Raw genomic sequence first — 22828 nt, forward strand, 5'->3', positions numbered from 1 at the left:
TCATGCTGTTCTCTAGCTTGTTTTACAGGGAAAATGGCTGCTCTTATCATGTGACTAACAATAAATGTGACTTTAAACAACCAATGAGAATGCAAACATCTAAAATAACAGGAATAAGTGACATTCACTTAATGGCCTATAGAAGGTGCTAGGAACACTTAAACAGAATGAATGCATGTAACATTACATTCCCCGCCTGGTATTGAACACAATACCACTATTAAAGACTAAACAGCTGTAGATTAAGTGAGAGTCTGTGTAACCCTAGGGGGACATGAGCACCACCACCTCAGTGGTGGGGTGGAGGAAGGTCCTGGAGGTCCCTCCTCTGGCGACCTTGAGCTCCAACTTCCTGACCTTACCGTTACTTGCAGGGAAGGCTTTCGTGACTAAAGCCATGGGCCACTGGTTTCTCTTAACCTGGGTATCACAAAGAAGCACTAGGTCTCTTTCTTTGATGTTGGGATGGCTCTTCTGCCACTTGGAACGACTCTGGAGTGTAGAGAGATACTCGCGCCTCCACCTCTCCCAAAAGGTGTTAGCCAAGTGCTGGACTCTTCTCCATTGCTGGCGGTGTAGATCTGCATCAACGAAGCACCCTGGAAGGGGATGAGGACTGCAGACTTTCTGAGTAAGGATCATGGTTGGAGTAAGAAGGGATGGAGCGTTCACATCCATTGAGATGGTTGTCAGAGGTCTGGCGTTGATTATGGCTGACACCTCTTCCATGAGAGTAGACAGAACCTTGTGCGTAAGATGAGAAGGTTGGATCTGGGACAGCATGGAATCCAGCTCTGTGCTTAGCCGATCTGAAGGGAGGTCAGCCATCTTTTGCTCGGCTGTCTTGCCTCAGAGCTTGTTACATATCACACACCTGTGCAGATGTCTCGCGATGCATCTCTTGGCTCCAACAATCCCGATGCCATCTGAGCGTATAGCTCCCTTTGTGAAGACCCGGCCTTGGTGCTTGACTCTCTCATGGTAGTAGTTGATAAGTAGAGCGCCGATGTGGCTGCGACCAGAGATGATGAGAGGGTGTTTCTCCTCTGTTGTGGGGGTGTTTTGCTGGAAAAGGGACAGGTATGCTTCAGAAAATATATGGCATGAGGAAGGAGGATTATCTAGAAATACTGAAGCAATACCTCAAGATATCAGTTAGAAAGTTAAAACTTGGTTGTAACTGGGTCTTCTAGCAGTGATCCTAAGCATACCTCCAAAGTTGTAATAAAATGGCTTAAAGACAACAAAGTGAAAGTGTTGGAGTAGCCATCATCTATTTCCTATTGGCTGAAATAGCATTGCATGAATGATGTCTGTGTGTTCTATTGGCTGAAATAGCATCATATGTATGGCTCATCATTTGTTATTGTTGCAATTAACTTTCCATTCCCCATTCATTCTCTATGGGAGTTGTTTCCCAGAAAAACTAAGTATTTATAAAACCATTTGGAATTTCAAAATGCTTTGATCAAGCACACTGCTCTGAAGCAAGCTGCATATTATGAAGTTGGAATGGCATGTCTAGCTTAAAAGTTATGGGAGTTGCATGCAGAAATTTACGCGGAAAGAAAATAAGAATATAAGTATGCAAGAGAACAGGCAGTTAGTTTCTGAAGTAACCACTCTATTGACTGAATTGCCTGTGTACTTGTGCAGTGCATTCCAAGGCCATTGAGAATCCAGCAGACGAGCCTCTTACAGAGACTGAGGCACTTGGAGATAAGACCAAACTCAGAACTGCCCCAAAGGAGGATGAAGAAACTGCTGACCTCAAGGTATTTACTGAACATTCTGTACAAGTGTCTGTGATGTGTATATGTATGCATTTTAATACAGAATGCAAAATTGTTAATGAGGAACAGAAGATATATAGACATACCCCAGGGGACCAGGGATTGCCATTCTCCGTGAAGCTCATAAATTCCTGTGGTTACTCGAGGTATTGCAGTTTAATAAGCCTGTGGTGCCAAAAAGCACATTTCCTAATTGAAGTCAAAACTACGAATTTACCCTGGCCAAATTAAATAATTTTGGACTGAACTTTTTATCTCTGAATTTTTGTCACACTGAACTAATTATTACTAGTTCTGAGTCCCACAGAAGAAGATATAAGATTTATTTCATTTCAATTTGGTTCACGTAGTTTTACATCACAGTATTCGCAGTATAACTGCATAGACGAGCACACCCGCTCATCTCATACATGAACGAGTATGAGACTGTTATTGACTCATTGATGCAGAAAAGGGTTTAATTCAGAGTTACTTGCACAGAACCAATATATCAGAATACACAGAGTACTAAACCATGACCTGGAATAACATGAATCCACCATTATTGTTTTCATTATATTGTTATTTTGATATATGAATATTACTAATAATGATGTCACCTGCCATAATTTTCTTGTGCCCGTTGTTCATGGTGATGACTCGTGACAAATAAATAAATGATTAGTAATAAAACTGGAATATGTGGCTCTTAAATGAAGATTCTATTATGCTGATTCAACCATATTATTTTGACCACACCCTCTTTCTGATATTACTACTAATAGCCTAATATAATTAAAAATGTTATTAGTTGTAGTATTTTTGTCTTTGCATGCTGATGGTGCTGATGATGACTAATCACATATGAAAAATAGGTAGGCCTTAAATTTAATTTGCTCTTAAACTCTAGGACTCAAAATGGTTTTTGGCAATTTTTCACCATCTTCTCTTTTTTTTTGTTGCAGTTTTTTACATGATAATTAAGAAGATGCCCCAAGTATTACATACCAGTTTTATCAGAAGCCTCTTGGCAACCCAAATCTACCAAATATTCTACTTCTAAGAGTTAGATAATCAGAAATAGCAGTTCAAAGCAAAAAATGTCATTTACGTTTTATGAAAAAAATGTTTTTTGTAATGTATTTCTAAAATTACATGTGTCACCTCAATGAAAACACCCTGCAATGTCAGTCCAGGGTGTATGTAGTACCCACAACAAATATCATGTCAGTTGAACTTGCCATTGCTCTACAATGTGGCATTATGTACATGAAGAGCCTGGCGCCTGAGCCTTGCACCAGAAAGGACACTAGACATAAAAATGTTGATAGAAATGTTTTTATTTCAAAAGCACAATTGAAATACAAAATATATATATTTATAACTAATGCCCAAGAACTATATATTTTTTAAACTTATTTATGGTATAAAAAAAATAATTTGTTTTTGAACAATAGTAAACTATAGAAAACAAAAATATTACTTTATTTGTACTTTATTATTACTGTAAATTTATTTTAACTGCTGGTGGAGTTATGGGGGAGGGGAGGGGGGCAGGGGGAGTTGATGGCAAAGTTGAGGGGATTGGAGGCAGGGCAGTGCATTGATGTGCTGATAGCAGTTCCCTGAGGAAAAAAAGGCGTAGGACACATTCCAATCCATTGCTCAACTAAGCAGAGAATGCACATCTCAGAGCACCTCAGAGACAGATAGAATAATAATACATATTTCAAATAATAAATACAACATTGAAAGAAAATAAAATATCAACTCGCCATCCCTGCTACCTGCGTGCTGCGCGCAGAGTACCATATTATTTATTTAGACATTGGCAGACTACAGCATATGTTGCGTCTTTTGTTTATATTCAATATTAGTAATTGCAGCAAGAAACTGCAGCTGTAGACACAAGAAAGTTTGTAACATTATGGTAGCAAGGGAACGATGCGGACTATATATATATATATTTACCGTCATTGTTTTATTTTACCAGTGTGCCAGTAAACTTTTGGTATCGTAGCACGCACTCTGGGTGGCACTGTCTTCCATTCCTTCCCCGACGTTCAGACCGTCCCCTGACTGATTAAAAACCCTACGGTGTCGGATTACTTGCGTCGCCATGGATGTCGCTTGCCGTAAATAAGTTTACTAGATGTCGTAACCGTTTAGATTTGGAGCTCCAGCTCTTCCGCACCCCAACTAATACAAAAGTCCAAATGGCGGGCAAACAATATGGCAGACATAGGTAGTCCCAAAAGCAAAGTTGTAAAGCACATTCAGATGCATCGGTCGATGAAGTTTTGTGTTGATCTGACTTACGGTGTGGGAGTTATGACCTTTTAAACATGACCCTTTTTTATAGCGCCACCATCTGGCCGCCATAGGTGATTTGTAGTGCCTGAGTAGTGGGGGGCCATAGGAACCCACCTACCAAATTTGGTTGGTCTACAACTTATGGTTGCTGAGCCTCAGACATTTTAGTGGAGAAAGCTTCCACACCCCAACGAAAAAGTCAAAATGGTGGGCAAACAATATGGCGGACATAGGTGGTGCCAATGACAAAGTTGTAGAGCACATTCAGATGCATCGGTCGATGAAGTTTTGTGTTGATCTAACGTATGGTGTGGGAGTTATGGCCTTTTACGCAAAACCCTTTGTTATAGCGCCACCACCTGGCCGACATAGGTGATTTTTAGTGCCTGAGTAGTGGGGGGCCATAGGAACCCACCTGCCAAATTTGGTTGCTCTAGGACTTATGGTTGCTGAGCCTCAGACACTTTTAGCGGAGAAAAATAATAAGAATAATAATAATAATCCTAACAGATACAATAGGGCTCCACCAGCTTCGCTGCTTGGACCCCTAATGACCGTTATCCCAGGAAGAAGCAGATCAGAAGTTCGTGGTAAAAACAGGAAGATTTATTACGCAGCGAGAAAGTTCAAAATAGTACTGCTGTGTGATTAGATTTATACAGTTTAGAGTGGGTACATTTTGCATAATGTCAGAACTGGAGCGCTGCCTCTGATTGGTGATAAGAGGCTGTGCTTCCTTCCGATTGGACCATTCAAATTCAAACCCATCCTATCTATTCAAACAGGTTCCATTCACATTGAAATTGAAATACAACAGGGGGGCTCGCCCCCTTCCCCCCCGGGGCCCAGCGGAAACTTCCCAAACGCAGAATACACAAAACTGTCTGTTTCCCAACAATACTAACGTTTGTTTTACAGTGGATTTGTCATTTATTAGCGAGTATTTCATGATTTAAACAATATTACAGTACAGGAAATCATATTGAAAGGTCGTCGTTGCCCATAATGTACTTTTTCCTGAAAAAAATGAAAATGAGCCAATATTTGCAGTAGGTCACTAGCTCTTATTTTATTACTACACATTGTTTATATACATAGCCAGAAATATAAAGTACATTGTATGTGTCCATTTGAATAAAAAATAAAACTTAATGATGAAATATTTTGCGTTCTCTCATGCACCTAACAGGCATGCAAGCCAAAGCAAGCAGATAAATGAAGTGAATTATATTAGCTAGCTGTTCCAGTCTGCAATCGCTTTTCACAACGGTGCATTTTGCTTGAGATCAGGGTCACGCTGGCAAGGAATAGCTAGGGACCCTAGGGAGGTGATTTACCGATTTAGAAAGCTTAGGCTACAATCGAATCACTGATCTCCTTTAGACGACAGTAGCTAGATAGTAGCTAGCTCCCATAACACAGAATGGCTGAGTGCACACTTCTTGACTGTAGGATTTAAACCAGTCAGATGTTGTGACTAGCCTGCTAACTAGATAAAATTACTTGTTACAGTTGACTGCCACTGAATGTTTGTATCGTTCGGGAAAGTTTGCCATCTACAACTGTTCTACTGTCTAGCTATCTGGCTGTGGCTAGTCAATAAGACAGCTCGATAGCTAGCTTGTGAAAACTGATAGTCATTTAGCTGGCTAGCTAACCACAACTCCTCACTGCATTTCCGTCTTGCTAGCTTGGCGTAGCTTTTTTTTAAAGTAAGTATTTATCTAGCTAGCTAATGTAATGTACAGTCTTGCCGAATGCTTCTATAAAAACATCAAATGCCTTATTACATTTACTTTCAGAAATATTAGAATCCATATTAGAAATGGAAACCGTGAGTCCTGTTGCTAGTCAGCAAAGCCACAGTTTGTAAGAACTTGAAAGAAACATTGCATTTAATGTCAATAATTGTAAAAAATAATACTTTAATTCAGGTGCAGGTTATAAGAATTGTCAAGACAATTTTGTATGTCAATAACTGTAATATTTGATTATTTAGAGGTGTTCTTAGTGTGAGAGGCGATGCCGGCGCATCTAGCGACAGACTCTGTTGATGACATAATGCTGACTGGCATAGCTGCAGGCAGATCCGCTGTATCAATAGCTAAAAGAACACTTTTTTTGCTTGGCTGCTGTATTTCTGACTCACTGTCACTCTCCTCAGTTGGGGCCAAATGTAATACAGGGCAACATGTAACACAGACCTTTTCTGGTGGATATGTCAAGCTTGAACAGTGTATTTCAGGTTAAACACGCAGAATTACCCTCTTTGTCTACAACAAGTTTAACAAGTAAGTGTTTATAAGTTTTTTCCTTATGCAATATTAATATCTAAATTGTCATAATGTTCAGTGCATCTGTTTAACCTCTTAGCGTAATCCCCTAGTGGTCGGCATGCTGGCATGCCTAGATTGTTCATCTCAGACATTCGTTGCTCCTGCAACCAATGTATGAGTTAAAAACAGAAACGCTTTGTTCTAGTTTCATTAGTAGACGATACACGACAACAATGCCGAATATGGAGTTTCGCAGCACCACCATTGTTGCTCTGGTTGTTCATTTAACACGCACCCCCTCCCTGCAGTCTCATCTGCAACTACACCCCCCACCCATGACATAATGGACAATATTGTCTATCTGACCATTCATAAAAATACTCAAAAAATATAAAAATGAAGTGCCGCAAATACAATTGTCTAGGCAAAAATGAATTTGTTCTTTTTTAGTTTGCAATGAAATACTGAGAGATGCCATATATAAAACAAGTTAAACTATACATGTCCTGGATCTGAAACTGCTTGACTTCAAGTGCGTGAAAAAAGGGTGGACATGCAGAACTACTATAGATCGATGAAGCAAAAACTAAGCAGTGTACCCAGTGTCTCCAAATCTATCCAAAATGTCTAAATTATGCATTGCTGTAAATCACAACATAATCATGTATGTCACTACAAATAAACTGTTTTGACTCAAGAAACTCACTCAATTTCAAGTGGGAATTACAAGCTTTTTGTTAGTACAGTGGCCTAAAATATCTAGGGGTTTAGAAACATCCAAAATATCTCCAAATATGAATAAAATGCTTTTTGTTTATTATAAAGTATACACACTTGCCTCTTAGAAAGGCTTAAGATGAAACATTGAAATCGGATAAAAAAATAATGCAAAAACATTATTGCACAATGTGGTACAGTACCTAAATGTGTAATAATTAACTCTCATATGTTTTTCTGTTTTCTTGTATGGGGATGGGACGACATTAAAACCAATATTCAACTGTCCACGACGTTTTGGCAAAATGCCAGTTCAGGTCACATCCGGTGCATTAAACACAAACACTACTTAGTTACCAATGAACGCTTATGTTACTGTTTGAAATATCCTCATTATACAATAGCACTAACCTATTTAAAGGTACTCTATTTCAAAAATAACGTATATAACCGAAATATTTTCAGCAGTAGCACTTACATTTGGACAATGAAATTGTAAGGGAAACTTGTTATCCTGCCGATCACGTCGCGGTCACCAAACTGTAAGGAAAAATTGGTATCCTGCCGATCACGTTGGGGTCTCCAAACTGTACGCATTTAAAATCAGTGACTGCGACCAAGAGATTACAAAGACCAGACATGTCCTGCCAGGGGTGTTATGTCATGGTCACCAAACTAACGATTTAGCCATATAATACAGCACTGAGAGTTCACTTTTCAGAGTTCCTCACTGAAATCACTGCAATAGCCACATAGACACTCAGCCCCTAAAAATATTCATTTCTGTACATTCTGACCCCATTTCAACAGATAGAATTCATAAGCAACTTCACATGTCCACACACTAAAGCCCCAAACTAAGGGGATTTTGCATTTTCTCCTTTTCTGTAAAATTATTCCCGGGACAGTTCCGCTTTCAGCATTTTCAGCTTGTTTAATGTTAGCTACCTTGTGTGTGAGTAACTTCCCATTATTGTACGTTGAAAAAATGTGTTTTTCATGAGATACATATTACTGCAAGTATCTTTTTATCTCTCTGTTAGCCAATGCAATACCAGTGGCCATCAGTCAGTGTGAGATTCGCAGGCACAGGATGACTTGCGTGATCGCATGCTTTTCTGGAATATTAGCGACATGTTAAGCGAGCTGAGAGAGAGTGTCTGTATACACAAGAATGTTGTAAGAAATTGTTGGCTAAACTGGTTAACAATATAACTTCCTTCTGTGCTAGCCGCTGGCATGTATTGTTGTTCACATGGTTAGTTAGCTACATTACAGTGGGTTCTTCATTAACCATGTTATAATGCTTATTTTTACATTGTAAAAACAGGGCTTCATTACTCTTCATGACATGAATCATTTCTGTTAGAGAAAAAGACGATACAGAACAGTACTGTAACCTGCTTGGTAGCAAGCTTTACTAGAATACTGGCAAGCTAAGCCAGCAGAAACCGAGTGTCTCCATATGTGGTCAGCTAAAAGCTTTGTTTTCTTTGCAGTGAAAAAGAACTGCTTCTTTTCATTAAAATGTGTGGCACCGGATGACATTTGTGTCGTCATTCTGCGAGTGCAGCATGTGCATGTCTGTCATAGCCTACATTTATATATGAATTATTATCACTTACACTTTACAAACAGTGCAAAAATAAATGATATTTCATTACATTAGCGACATAGCTCAGGAGGTAAGACCGATTGTCTGGCAGTCGGAGGGTTGCCGGTTCAAACCCCGCCCTGGGCGTGTCGAAGTGTCCTTGAGCAAGACACCTAACCCCTAACTGCTCTGGCGAATGAGAGGCATCAATTGTAAAGAGCTTTGGATAAAAGCGCTATATAAATGCAGTCCATTTACCATTTACCATTTACATTACATTACAGGCATTTGGCAGACGCTCTTATCAGAGCGACGTACAACAAAGTGTATAACCATAACCAGGAACAAGTGTGTTGAAAACCCTAGAGGGAAGTACCTTTCCAAGTGCAGGGAACGACTTCTTGTTTAACTTGGACCCTGTAGGTTAATCTGATTAACATAAACAAAAACAGCAACAAAGCAGTCTATGCAAATAATAAAGGCAGCAGTTGAGTAGGCTCGAGTGCAATAAATAAGTCAACTAAGATAAACAGCTTACCTGGCTTCAACCCTAAGATTACATAGTCAATTAGTGACTACAGGGAGGTAGTGAGGGTTTGGGGGAGGTGCAGCCTGAAGAGGTGAGTCTTCAGTCATCGCTTGAAGGTGGTCAGGGTTTCAGCTGTTCTGACCTCCACGGGAAGGTCATTCCACCATCGTGGAGCCAGAACAGACAGGAGAGATAGGACTCAATCCAGTCAAAGGCTGTGCCGCAGATTCCTGTTGCTGCTAAGGAGGACAGGAGGATGGAGTGTTCCACAGTGCCAAAAGCAGCTGAGAGATCTAGCAGAATCAGGACAGAGGAGAGGGAGGCTGCTCGTGCAGCATGAAGTGACTCACTGACAGGGAGGAGTGCAGTCTCTGTCGAGTGGCCAGGCCTGAAGCCGGACTGGTGTGGGTTGAGCAGGTTATTCTGAGAGAAGAAAGCAGAGAGTTGGTTAGATGCAGCTGGTTCAAGCGTTTTGGATAGAAAAGGAAGGAGAGATACCGGCCGGTAGTTCTGGATGACAGAGGGGTCTAGTGTGGGCTTCTTCAGCAGCGGGGTGATGTGGGCCCTTTTGAAGGATGAGGGGAAACATCCAGAAGACAGGGGGGAGTTCACAAGGGAGGTGACAAATGGGAGGATATTTGGTGTAATTGCCTGGAGGAGAGATGAGGGGATAGGGTCAAGAGCACAGGTGGTAGGGCGGTGGGAGAGCACTAGCTGGGAAACATCAGTCTGTGAGGGAAGAGAATGGCGAAACGGGGAGGGCGCAGAGGGGGCGGAGGGCGCAGAGGGGGCAAAGGAGCTGCGGATCTCTGCAATCTTCTCATCAAAGAATACTGCGAAGTCATCTGCAGTGAAGGAGGACTGAGGTGGGGGAGGAGGCATGCTGAGGAGAAAGGAGAAAATAGAGAACTGTTGACGAGGGTTAGAAATGGAGTAATGAATTTTAGTTTGATAGAAATTTGCCTTAGTGGCAGTGACAGCAGAAGAAAACACTGTCAGGAGAGACTGATAGGCTGAAAGGTTGGATTGGTCTCTGGATTTCCCCCACTTCCTCTCAGCAGCGCGGAGGCTGGCCCTGGAGTTGCGTAGGGTGTCAGACATCCATGGACTGGGAGGGGATGAGCGTGCTGGCCTAGGGACAAGAGGACAGAGAGCCGAGTGCTAAGGAGAGAGATAAAGTTAGGGTGGAGGAAGCAGTGTCAGTGGGGAGTTTGGAGAATGATTGAAGAGGAGGGAGGGAAGCAGTGACTCTGGGAGCGAAAGAAGAGGGTGAGAGGGAGCGGTGGTAATGAGGGACAGTGACAGTGGGGGTGGGAGAAGGAGAGAGAGGATGGGGAGCAAGAGGGAGGGAGAAGGAAATGAAGTGGTGATCAGGTGTATGCAGAGGGGTAACCGTGAGATTGGAGCTGGAGCAGTTCCTCAGGAAGATCTGATCTAGGAGGTTGCCTGCCTTGTGGGTTTGGGGAGAGTGTTGCAGGGAGAGGTCGAAGGAGTGAAGTAGTGGTAGGTAGTAGGGATGTATCCGAATCCGAATACTGTATTCGGGAAAGCACAAGTAATGCGATGGAAACATATTTCTTCTATTCGGGGGGGGAAAAAAATTAGCTCCATGTCGAGTTCTCATAGCCTCTATCTAACGTTACAGAGAGGGAGAGGGAGAGGGAGAGGGGGAGAGAGAGAGGGAGGGAGAGGGAGAGGGAGAGTGAGAGTGAGAGGGAGAGGGAGAGGGAAAATAACAAAAGATTTGTATTTGGAACATTGGGATAAAGAAACCAAAACACAAAGTTGACTAAATTGCTATCGAACCCTGAAAAAAGACTATACTCCAGCAGAGTATCTCTTCTCTCTCAGAGATACAAAGCAGAGACGGATACTGACCAAATACAGACTCAGTGACCACACCCTTGAAATTGAAAAAGGCAGACACAAAAATTCATGGTTACCAATAGAAAGACAAATATGTGGTCACTGTAAGACAGGAGAGGTTGAGACAGAGATGCACTTCCTCCTAAACTGTACAAAATATACAAATATTAGAAAAATATATTACCACAAATTTTCAGAAATTATAAAAAACTTCCATTCTTTATCAAAGAATGAAAAATGTTCAGTCCTATTAGGACAAGGAACAACAGCCCCGATTGCGGCTCAATATGTCTCAGCTTGCCATAACCTGAGGGACACTGAGTGACCATCCTACATAATTATAATTATCTAGTGCTTGTGCTGATTGAACATTAATATTGTTGTTGTTTTTTATTTTATTTTAATTTTTATAGAATGTTCATTATTAGTATTCCACTGTAAATGTATTTTGAATTGATTTATGACGCTTTGGCAATATGTACGTATGTATTTCCTGCCAATAAAGCAATTTGAATTTGAGAGAGAGAGGGAGAGGGAGGGAGAGTTACGCACGACTGCTAGCTGTATCTGAAACTCCGGCACACACACCAACAAACTTTGAGCCACTGCGCTGCAAAACGTTTTAATAAATAAGTTCTGTGCGTCAGCCATTATGTTTCTTCAAATCAATTCATATCATTGTGGATGGCCACAAGATAAAAATGCCCATTCTGTTTGCAACATAGGACTTTGATTTAACTAACTAGTCGTTTCATTTACTACACATTATTGAAAAGTGATCGCAATATTCTGTAGTCGCCCCCACCGAGGCAGCGCACAGCAGGCAGCTGTGAGAGCTGACCATTCCCGGTTATCACTCAGGGAAACTCTCGCATCGAGGAGGAGGAGACGTCAGGTGCGGGAGCTAGCGAGACAAAAGCCTGGCGTGGCAGCTGGAGTTCTTTCAAACCCCCGCAACCTATACATCAAAATGAAGCTTAGAGCCTATAGTTTCAGCTGTATTTGTTAATTTCCTCCATTAAAAAAAATCCACTCAAACTATTTTACGAAATGTTTTACCTTGTATTTCAGTCAATATTCATCCGTTTAAGATGTAACATGCTGTATGTATCAGCCATAGGTCCTGGCTACAAATGAACACAAAATCTAGTCCAGATTTTCATGGTAGGCTAACAGTTGCCACCAAGGGAAAATATGAGGACATCAGATGGTTTGCAGTCTATCCAAACTTAGTTCAGGGGAAAAAATAAAACAGGCAAAAAAGTTCATGTATTACTGTTATGTAATTACTGTTGTAAAATGGTCATTCACGTTTCCCTAGCGAACTGTTAACACATCAAGAAACGCGAACGCAGCATCATTGGAATTTAAGATTATTCCCTTCAACTGAAGGACATGTTTTATTTTTCTTTACTGTAAATAGTTTCTATTTCCAATGCCAAACAGAATCTTTCCATTTATATATTTTTTCCAGTTTCTGATTGTTCAATGTCCCCCCAGTTAAAGGGGGGGATTTAACTTGACTCCCGGTATAAACCACGCCTACTTCCGGTCTTCTATCCGAATACAGATACAGATAATTTTGTTGGCTGTACAGATACAGATAATGATGTCTCTGCACACCCCTAGTAGATATGCAGCAGAATGGGAGGCCTCTAGGTGAATGTTGAAATCTCCCAGGAGGATCAGCGGGGTGCCGTCCTCGGGGAAGGAGCTGAGCGGGTGTCTAGCTCATGCAGGAAACTTCCCAGGGGCCCCGGAGGACGATAAACAACAACAATGTAGAGGTTAGTGGGGTAGGTGATAGAGACAGGGTGATATTAAAAAGTGGATATAGACAGGTCAGGGAGGGGGAGAACAGAGAATTTTCAAGTGGGGGAGATCAGTAAACCAGTAACACCACCACGACCAGGTGGCCGGGGGGTGTGGGAGAAGGAGTAGGAGGATGAGAGGGCAGCAGGAGTAGCAGAGTTGTCTGGTGTGATCCAGGTCTCTGTGAGGGCAAGGAACTGAAGGGATTGGAGGGAAGCATAGGCGGAAATGAAGTCAGCCTTGCGTGTAGCGGACTGGCAGTTCCATAGCCCCCCTGTGACCGTGAAGTTCTCACAGGGGGTCGGTGGGGTGTAGCAGAGGTTGGAGAGGTTCCGTTGTCGAAGGGGGTCACGTCGCTGGAAGCGCCTGAGGGGGATAGAGCAGACTGAAATGGGGAGCTGGCACATAAACTGAGAGGAAGCGATGCTAGCATCACTCCGAGTGCACCTAATTAACAGTTGATAATATGATTCAAATAACGCGCTGGTTATACACTAATTCACAGTCAGAGTGCCTACTAATAATCATAATCAATAAGCCCAAGTAGCCAATCTATCAATTCTAAGCATCAAAAAGAACCAGATAGTTACCTAACACAATGAAGAGTTAACACAAGGAAACCACAAGGAAAAGTTTAAATCTAACGCGATACGTAATTAGCAAAGGAAACCAGATGCTTCACCAACTCTAGTGGGACGGATTTCAGCAGCTCTACGCGCCTGGACATATTATGCACTCATTAAAAACACGTTTTCTGCGTACAAAAATGCCAAGTTACTCACACTTACAAAGTACTGTCTATAAGGCATTAATTCAAACAGCTCAATCTAGGCCTGCCATTGAAAGTATTGATATCAAAATGACGCCAAGTTACTGTGCTACAAACAATATAGGCTGTCTTGCCTCACAGAAGACCAAGAGACCACCCCCAACCGACCGTCCTCCAGGGAGCATACTCCCCCTTCCCTGTAGACACAGGGGAACCATTCAAAATCTAGTGACAGTTATAAGATACATTGTACGATGGAACGTGACCTTATGCTTTTATCTGTCTCTTCGATACTTTTCTATGGAGGCCCAAGGTGGTGGTCTTTCTATAATCCAAACACTAATGTAGGCAATTCATACCTGGGATAAACCTCCCTATACCAATTTATAACAGCTCAGTGCCTTAGCCATGCTCAGAATTTCTAAAGAAAAATAATATTTCCAAGAAATTATGGAAGTCATTGATACATTTTTGCCAGGTGCAGTGTCTTTTACTGCTACCACAGCCTGGATGTGTAATGCAGCTATAATGAGACAAAACATTTGGTTATGCTGAGCTATAAAACGCTATTCCAAAAGTAAAATTATACATCTCATAAAAAACATGTTTTCAAAATACAAAAATGCCAAGTTACTCACACACAGAAGACATACGCTGTCTGTAACTCATTCATACAAACTGGCTAAATCTAGGCCTGCCATTAAAAGTATTGATATCAAAATGACGCCAAGTTACTGTGCTACAAACAATATAGGCTGTCTTGCCTCAACGAAATTAAATAAGCTGTATTCCAAAGCAATGCTACCCAATGTTTCCTCAATTGTTTCATGTCACTTGGCAACTGTTACCATGAAAATCTGGACTGGATTTTGTGTTCATTTGATAGCCAAGACCTGTGGCTGATACATACAGCATGTTACATCTTAAACAAATGAATATTGACTGAAATACAAGGTATCGGTATTTTCAATGTTTCGATTGAGTTCGATTTTTTTTAAATGGAGGAAATAAACACATACAGCTAAAAACTGCAGGGTCTAAGCTTCATTTTGATGTATAGGTTGCGGGAAATTCAAAAAAAGAAAAAGAAAAAGTCAGCTCCGAGCCACTGCGCTGCAAAACGTGTAATAAATAAGTTCTGCCTGTTGTGCGCTGACTCGGTGGGGGCGACTACAGAATATAGCGATCACTTTTCAATAATGTGTAGTAAATTAATTGACGAGTTAGTGAAATCAAAGTCCTATGTTGCAAACTGAATGGTCATTTTTATCTTGTGGCCATCCACAATGATGTGAATCGATTTGAAGAAACATAATGGCTGACGCACAGAACTTATTTATTACACGTTTTGCAGCGCAGTGGCTCGGAGCTGACTTTTTCTTTTTCTTCCTTTTTTTCCGAATAACAACGAGCAACTTCAGGTAGAAGAAATAACTGTTTCCATCACATTATTCGTGCTTTCCCGAATACAGTATTCAGATTCGGATACATCCCTAATATTTACTTTAAATGACAGAAAACAACATTTATGCACATGGCTGTACTAATCCCAGAGTCTCCCTTTATTTAAGTATCCCTTTATTTTGCTACTGAGTTTAAGCCAACAAAATTGCATATTAAATGTATAACTTCAAACATTTACCAAATTAAAATGTATTTCCATGAATATGTATTCATATAATGTACATGCATACATCACAATAGTCTCAACTATTCTTCTAATTTATTATTGGCTGTTTGCGGTTTCATTTCATTTATATTCGTGCGTATATTCTGAAAGGCAGTCTTAGCGTTGCTCGGTCCTGTAACACGGGTCTCGACAGAATATAACAAATGGCATGTCTTTAAAGGTGCAGGGTGTAGAATTTAGTGGCATCTAGCGGAATGGACTTGGCAGAAATGGAATATAATATTCATAAGTATGTTTTATTTAGTGTATAATCCCATGAAAATAAGAATCGTTGTGTTTTCGATACCTTAGAATGAGCCCTTTAGATCTACATAGGGAGCAGGTCCTCTTCCACGGAGGCCGCCATGTTGCACCGCTGTGTTTCTACAGTAGCCCAGAACAGACAAACGGCTCGAGAGAGGGACTTTCACGTTTTTTTTTCCCGTGTTTTTAATTCTGGTGGGTGGCGCGAAAGACATGACGTGGTGATATATTGTCTTGGACAATCCGTTTGTGAAATATACGCGCATTTGTGATGCCTGGGTACCTTCCAAAATAGCTGTGCATAATACCACATCTGTTGTTTATGGAGTTGTCGCCCATTTTAGTACAGTCTGACAATTAATTTATTCAGTAGGTGAGAGTATGAGCTTTCTAATGATGTATAACATGTCTAATTTTGCTTTTGGAATAGCGTTTTATTGGTCAGCGTAATCGAAAATTTTCTTATCGCATTCACTTACGCATTCACTCTGTGGTAATGGAACTGGAATGGAGTATAGATCGGGAAATGCGCATGCGTGGAACGCCAGACCGACGCGGACCCTCAATTGTAGTATGAATGGAACTGGGTCCGCGCGACCGGTACAAGTCCGCAGCTGTCCGCGGACGCGGAACGCGGAAAGTATGAACCAGCCTTTAAACCTAGGGATACAAGGGAGCCCCTGCCCTTCCTTACAGAAATAATGTAGATAACCTAATTGACTTAACACAGGAAATGTATGGTAACATGAAATGTGTGGAGGTGTGAAACACCTAGTTTAAAGACATTCAAACTCAATTTATGTAGACTTTTGGCCTCAACTGTACCATGTCATTCTAATTTACTATGAATATCTATAACTGTATATGGAATAAATATACAAGCTTACCATTTGTTTTACACACAAAGATTTCCCTTTCAAGTGGCCATTTATAGAACAATCCATCTGAGAACTGAACAGGCAAATAAAAAACGGGGGTGGGTATTTACAATAGTCACACACAAAACCATACACACAATTTGAACCATTGTAGTTCTGTTCAATGAAATGTGAAGTGTATTTCAAGAGGTTTGTGCTATTCTGTAATGCAGGCTGTCAGACATGCAATTCACCATTTGACTGTTCTCAGCCATAGGAAGCTTCAAAGCACTCGGCCAACATAGCCTGGAGATAAGACAGAGGAGGAAATGGGGAGGTGGCCATTGGAGGTGTGAATGTGTGTGTCTGTGTGAGAGTGTAGGTCTGCATGTGTGTGTGTGTGTGTGTGTCAGAGGAGGTGTGTCAGGGTGTCTGCATAAAATATGCGGCTTTCTTTTAGGCAACTTGGCAAGAAGTTTGTAACAGTTAGTCGCAATTGGGAATCTGAGTCCTGCATTCAGGTTTGGCTGTGTTCTAAATTTCATCTTTGTTATTTTGGAATATTTTGCTGTCTCGAATGCGCACTTCCAACTCACCGTTAAAAACTTCTTGCCAAGTTGCTTCATCTAAAAAGAAGTTGCACATTTTATCTACTGAAAGTGGGTGGGAACACATTTTCTCTTCTCCTGGCCTGTATATACTTAATTCATGATCAGGGAGGATCCAAGGAGTACTGCTTTCTCCGCTTATATATATATAGGTTCAGGTCAATTTACAGTACAACACATCTGAGATATTTTTGGGAGCGACAGCTTTGGTAATTATGGATGTGTTGTAAGCGACTATATGGAGAATAATCAGATCAGGTAACAATTGAACCTAGTTACAAAGTCGGCAGTGACGCTATGACCTTTGCTTTATTCAGGTATGACTTGACCAGAATGTCCAGTATAGTGCCTGTAGGTGTATTAACCCCTTAAACCCCACTTAAAATCCAGGGCTTTTTGTAAGAATCCTGAGTCTTGAATAAACCCAATTATCTCCAAAATTATATATAGTACAGACATGGTTCAAAACTTGAAATAAGACATTTGTACAAAAATAGCCAAATCCCCTTATCCTATAGAGTCTCACTGCGTAAACATGCAGGGCATGTTTCAGAAAAACTAGAAAGAAATCCAAAAGTCCTTTTGTATTTCCTTTATTCTGTAGTGATTATATGTACTTCTGATACCGGTTGGAACCTGATTTCTTTTTCCAGTCGTACTCTAGGATGTATACAACAACAGGAAAAAATTTGGAGTGGACTGAACTTGTGTTTTCTCCACAGTGGACCCAAATCTCCGTCTGCAAGTGCCACCAAACTTTTCCAAATTGTAATATTTGTGTGTATCTTTTTCCCCAGCCATATTCCACTTCCAGATGCTAATTCCATTGAGGGTAGTGCCACTAAGCTATATATTCCACTAAGCTACCACTGTTATCACCCCTTCTGGTTTTCCTACTTGGAATTGTCAGAGGTCTATTCCTCAAGCCTCATACCTCAAGCCTGGTACAAAATAGAGACGCCTCCTTCTGGCAAAATAGTATCAAGTGCAACCTGAAATTTATAAAGATAGCCGAGAAAAGAAAAAAGATATCTGAAGCAGAGATTGAAGTGCTGTTGATGGAAGTACAAGGCAAAAGATATTTTATTCATTTGTGTAAACATTGGAGTGTCAGGGTCAGGCAAGACTAAAGCCTGGCAAGGTATAGCCATTGTTGTAAACTTTGTGTCTTGAGTTCCGCATTCTATACAACAGGAAAAACGGAAATGGTTTGACTTGAAACTGGGGGCGAAGAAGAAAATCGTAATTTCTAATAAAGCAAGATCAGCCTTAGCAATGAAGGCCTAAGCCATGACTTCGGTGCCCTATTTATTAGCAAACTTAATTGACGCGTTTTATGGAATTTATATTTAAATGCAATGAAGCATTACGTTATTCCGGATTATGCAAATGAAGCATCACCTGTTTTAACCCTCTGGGGTCGGGAGCTCCGCCGGCAGAACTCGAGAAGATGAAATGAACTTTCGTTTCTATTTTGATGATTAACTTCACAAGCTGTTGTCATACAGACGCAACAAAAACATTGACAGAAACCTTAGAATCGCGACTTTCCAATCAGCCCATTGGCAAATAATATGAATTGTTTTAAAAGTTTTAAATTTGATTAATTAGACCATGTATGCTTCGTTAATCCTTACTCATTACCATGTGAATTTCGCTCAGCAGGAAGTCCACCCAAATCTCATTCACATGTTAACGACATTATAATTACTCTCCATAGAAGGAAACTAGGGGACGGGCGATGGGAGATCCATGTGAGAAATGCCAAGCCTGCGAAAGCGGGATGGAATGTCAAAGTGTAGCCTAATTCACTTCTTTTGAGGTAAACATTTCGTTTAATTTTGGAAAATGGTCCGTCCGGAAGCCGACACTGATGAAGAGCGGTGTCATTTCGAACAGCGGACTGATCCAGCTGAGGATCAACTTCATGAGTAAGTATATTTCTTATGATCATGGATATTGGTAAATATGTGTACTGTGTTGCAACGTATATCTGTGTTTGTAGGAATATCCAGCAATATGCGCGTTTGTGAATTCCCACACTACGAACGATTCAAACTATTGCATCTCAGAATCATAGGCTAGGCTCTCTGCGTCTGGTTGTGTTAGAAGTAGCAGGTAGACGGTATTTTTTTCAATCATATTGGTAATAAATAGCCCATGCCTAGTGTGTAGTGGCGTGGCTAGGATTCTAAAACGGAGTGTCCTCGCACAATCGATATTAGCATACTGTAAGTAAGTTCGGGAAATAGCAATAAAATAACCACTTAGCTAAACCGACCTGGCCTACTTAAGATTGAAGCATTGTTATTGATGAGTTGCGTGTAGTTGAGTTGGAATATCAGTGTTTATTTAGTTTAGCTAATGTTGTTTTGTTGATAGCTTGCATTATTTGTAAATGTGTGCTGTATTTCATTCTCTGTGTGTTTGTAGGAATATTCACTAATGTGCTTGTAAATTCCCACACTACGAACGATTCTAACCATTGCTTCTCAAAAGTATGGGGTACCTCTCTGCGTCTGGTTGTGTTTGTTTGGTTCTTTGTTTGTATATGATGTAACCATGTCACATTTCCTAAGTTTTGTTTTCATTAGTTTATGGTTTGTCCCTTTTTTGTAAAGCACATTTAATTTTCACCTGTTGAAGGAAATGTGCTATATAAATAAAGTTTGATTTGATGTCACATTTCCTAACAATTTTGTTTTTATTATATTTACAGAGATGCTGATCAGGAAACACTGCTTAGTTCACCACTAGCTAAGAGGCCACGTAGGCGTTGCAAGAGTACACCAGCCTCATCTCATCTTCCATGCATATAGTTTACTTCAATAAATGTTCCAAAATCAAAAGATGTCTTTGGTTCTTCTAAATGGCTCATTGAGTCTTTGTCTTAGTGGTGGGGAGGCATGCGGCCAGGTGTCAATAGCCTACTTAGCTGGCAGGTCCTCCTACCCAATGCATATTTATTACAGAAAGGCCATTTGCCCTCCCATTCTCACCTGCTGTTGAAAAATAGTAGCCACAACACTAACTTTTAGCTATTTATTTTATATTTCTCATTGGATTTGCTAAAATGTTTTGTCATCTTTTGATAAAAACTTTGATACTATTGTTTAGTGTGTTTTATTACAACATTCCTGTGCATGTTCAAAACTACTGTTTACAGTTTGTGTATTTTTAGAGCAATTTAAAATCCACATATGATTATGACCTACTTACTGCTGCCATATTATTGTAGCTTGTGCTACAATAACAGAGGAACGCGGAAAGTATGAACAGAGATATGAAACACTTTGGAATCACTGCATATAAAGCATTGTGAAATTTACACAAATGTCAGAGCATGGCACAATCACCAGTGTTCCTCAGTTTACCCTCAGACCCCAGAGAGTTAATGTTGAGTCAAGTTGTGATTTCATATAACAATTTGAACAATTATATTTGTTAATATATAGTTATGTAATTGACTTTTAATTTCTTCAGATAATTTTGCTACTCAAATGATGAATGAATCGAATAATAAAAAACAAGCTTTACGGACAGCTTTTTCATTAATGCTCACAATACAAACAGTTTAGAGCACTCATAAAATCTGTTCTGAACCTATGAACTGTCATGAAGGCCCTGTTCACACCTGTACTTTGTATCCGGATATATCCAGATTGTGTCCAGATTCAGTCGAGACGGATGTCAGTTCACACCTGGCATTAGAATGCGTCTCCACATGTGTCTCGAGTGACCACTTGTGATCGAATCTCACTTCCCCGCTCAATATGCAAATAAACACGTACATCATTTCCGTTTGCCAAGATCAAATGCGTTGTTGTTTTTAACTGGCAGGAGGTTAAAAACAACCGGTATATGTTTTTAACCGGTATATTTTTATACAGTCTATGGCAGCAATGCACTACCTGTGCCTAGTCTGCCGGAAATTAAAAGTAGTAGTAGTTTGCAAAGACCTTAGCGCGCGGGCAAAATCAAAACAAAAACAGACTAGGTCTATTCCTTGGCGTGTTTCAGTCAAACCAAATTGCACTCGTAATATGTCTCTATGCGCTTTTCAAAATTTTCAAACGTCGTGGACAAAGCCAGCTTACACGATTTGAGAACCAACCAAAATACACTTCTATTCACTTCTCTTTTGCTCTAGAAAACGATGTCAGGATAGGTCTACCAGCAAACAAATGGCTTGGCTCCAGAATTCCTCAATAATAGTACTTGCCAAGAAATTACAAAAAAATCGTTGGCAACGTTTCTTTAGGTGCAGCGTCTTTTACTGCTAGTACCACAGAGTGAATGCCTAAGTGAATGCGATGATAAGAACATTTTCGGTTACGCTGTCCTATAAAACTATTCCAAAAGCAAAATTAGACATGTTATACATCGCTAGAAAGCTAATGCTCTCACCTACTGAATAAATGAATTGTCAGTCAAGCCAGACTGTACTAAAAAGGGCGACAACACCGTAAACAGCACGTGTGGTATTACGCACAGCTATTTTGGAAGGTACCCAGGCATCACAAATGCGCATGTATTTCACAAACGGATTGTCCAAGACAATATATGACCACTCAGTCTCAAAAGGGACATCTCTATGCGTAAAGCCAATGGTAAGGTTGTGTATTTATTCAATATTTAGTCCCAGATATTGACTGTAGAATGACATGGTATCATTTTATAAAACTTTGAATAATAAAATAAGACAGTGTGGCTTCTTCTTGTTGTTTCGCACTTTAATATGACGCCGTTGGCGCGCGAATGAGTACGTACTTCCGCTTAGGCAGAGGACGTCAGTTGACTAGGCGGTCCTTCAATGTGGCCCAGGACGCATTCGCGTTCACACTGCTAAAAGAATGTGGCCATATGCGACCCAGACCACCTACGAATGTGGTCTGAGTGATCGGATCTCAATGCATCCTCAGTGCGTCTTGGGTGCGTTCACACTTGTAGTTAGCGCTGTCCACTTGTGATTGGATCACCCAAGACGCATTTTAATGCAAGGTGTGAACAGGGCCGAAATGTTTTGTAAATCCAACGTAGTTTGTGTAAATGCTTTTATGAACAATTTACGATCAAATTTGGTTGGGTCGTTCGATAAATGAGGCCCAATGTATTTATTCTTAATGTTTAACAAGATGTATGCTACATGGCAGGAGTGTATGCGAATGGAGCTAACATTATGTGCAAATCATAGGTGCAGATATAGATTGGGTATTTTGTTCCTCTGTAGTTTTCTTAATATGACACGACCCCACGTACCAGACCAGACTGAGTACAAAGCTGGAGCGTATGAGACGGGAGGCTCCAGGCTGCAGTCTTACCTGTGACGGAGCAATGTCTCCGTTTCAAACTTTTAACAGCAACATAGTGCTAAGCATTTCTGAGCATTTTGAAACTGGAAGAAGCACACCGACAATTATTTCTTAATGCCGTTTTATTATGAATTGCTACGATTGTGTGTACTGGTATTTCCAGCGAATGGTGCCGTCAATGTGTTGTCAAACATCTGAAAAACACAATAAAAATCATATTAGTGTTTACATCGCTATTGGGGTGACCAACTAATAGTGCATGCATCGCTATGTGTTTGTGCGTTTCACACTACCATTGTGCGGCTCGTTGGAATCTTGTATCGCTATGTGTTTGTGCGCTTACCATTAATACGGTGTGCTCATAGAGATCACGTTTATAACTGTGTATTGGCATGTTGTGTTATCTTTATGCTGGCATTTAAATCATGTTTGAAATGTTGCTAACTTTTAAAACTTTAGAAATTAATCAG

The 22828-nt window shown here is 40.6% G+C and overlaps 1 protein-coding gene across 5 annotated transcripts in view; it reads left to right on the forward strand.

The window, feature by feature from the left end:
• fnbp4 (formin binding protein 4) overlaps positions 1 to 22828 on the forward strand; it is a 117335-nt gene that overhangs the window by 74908 nt on the left and 19599 nt on the right. For all 5 annotated transcript variants that reach the window (XM_064337936.1, XM_064337932.1, XM_064337934.1 and 2 more), the window contains exon 9: positions 1657 to 1775. In XM_064337936.1, the coding sequence (XP_064194006.1) occupies positions 1657 to 1775 (119 nt within the window). The remainder of the gene's footprint in view (positions 1 to 1656; positions 1776 to 22828) is intronic.

The sequence above is a fragment of the Anguilla rostrata genome, chromosome 5 (genome assembly GCF_018555375.3).
Source record: "Anguilla rostrata isolate EN2019 chromosome 5, ASM1855537v3, whole genome shotgun sequence".
In the NCBI taxonomy this organism is placed as follows: Eukaryota; Metazoa; Chordata; class Actinopteri; order Anguilliformes; family Anguillidae; genus Anguilla; species Anguilla rostrata.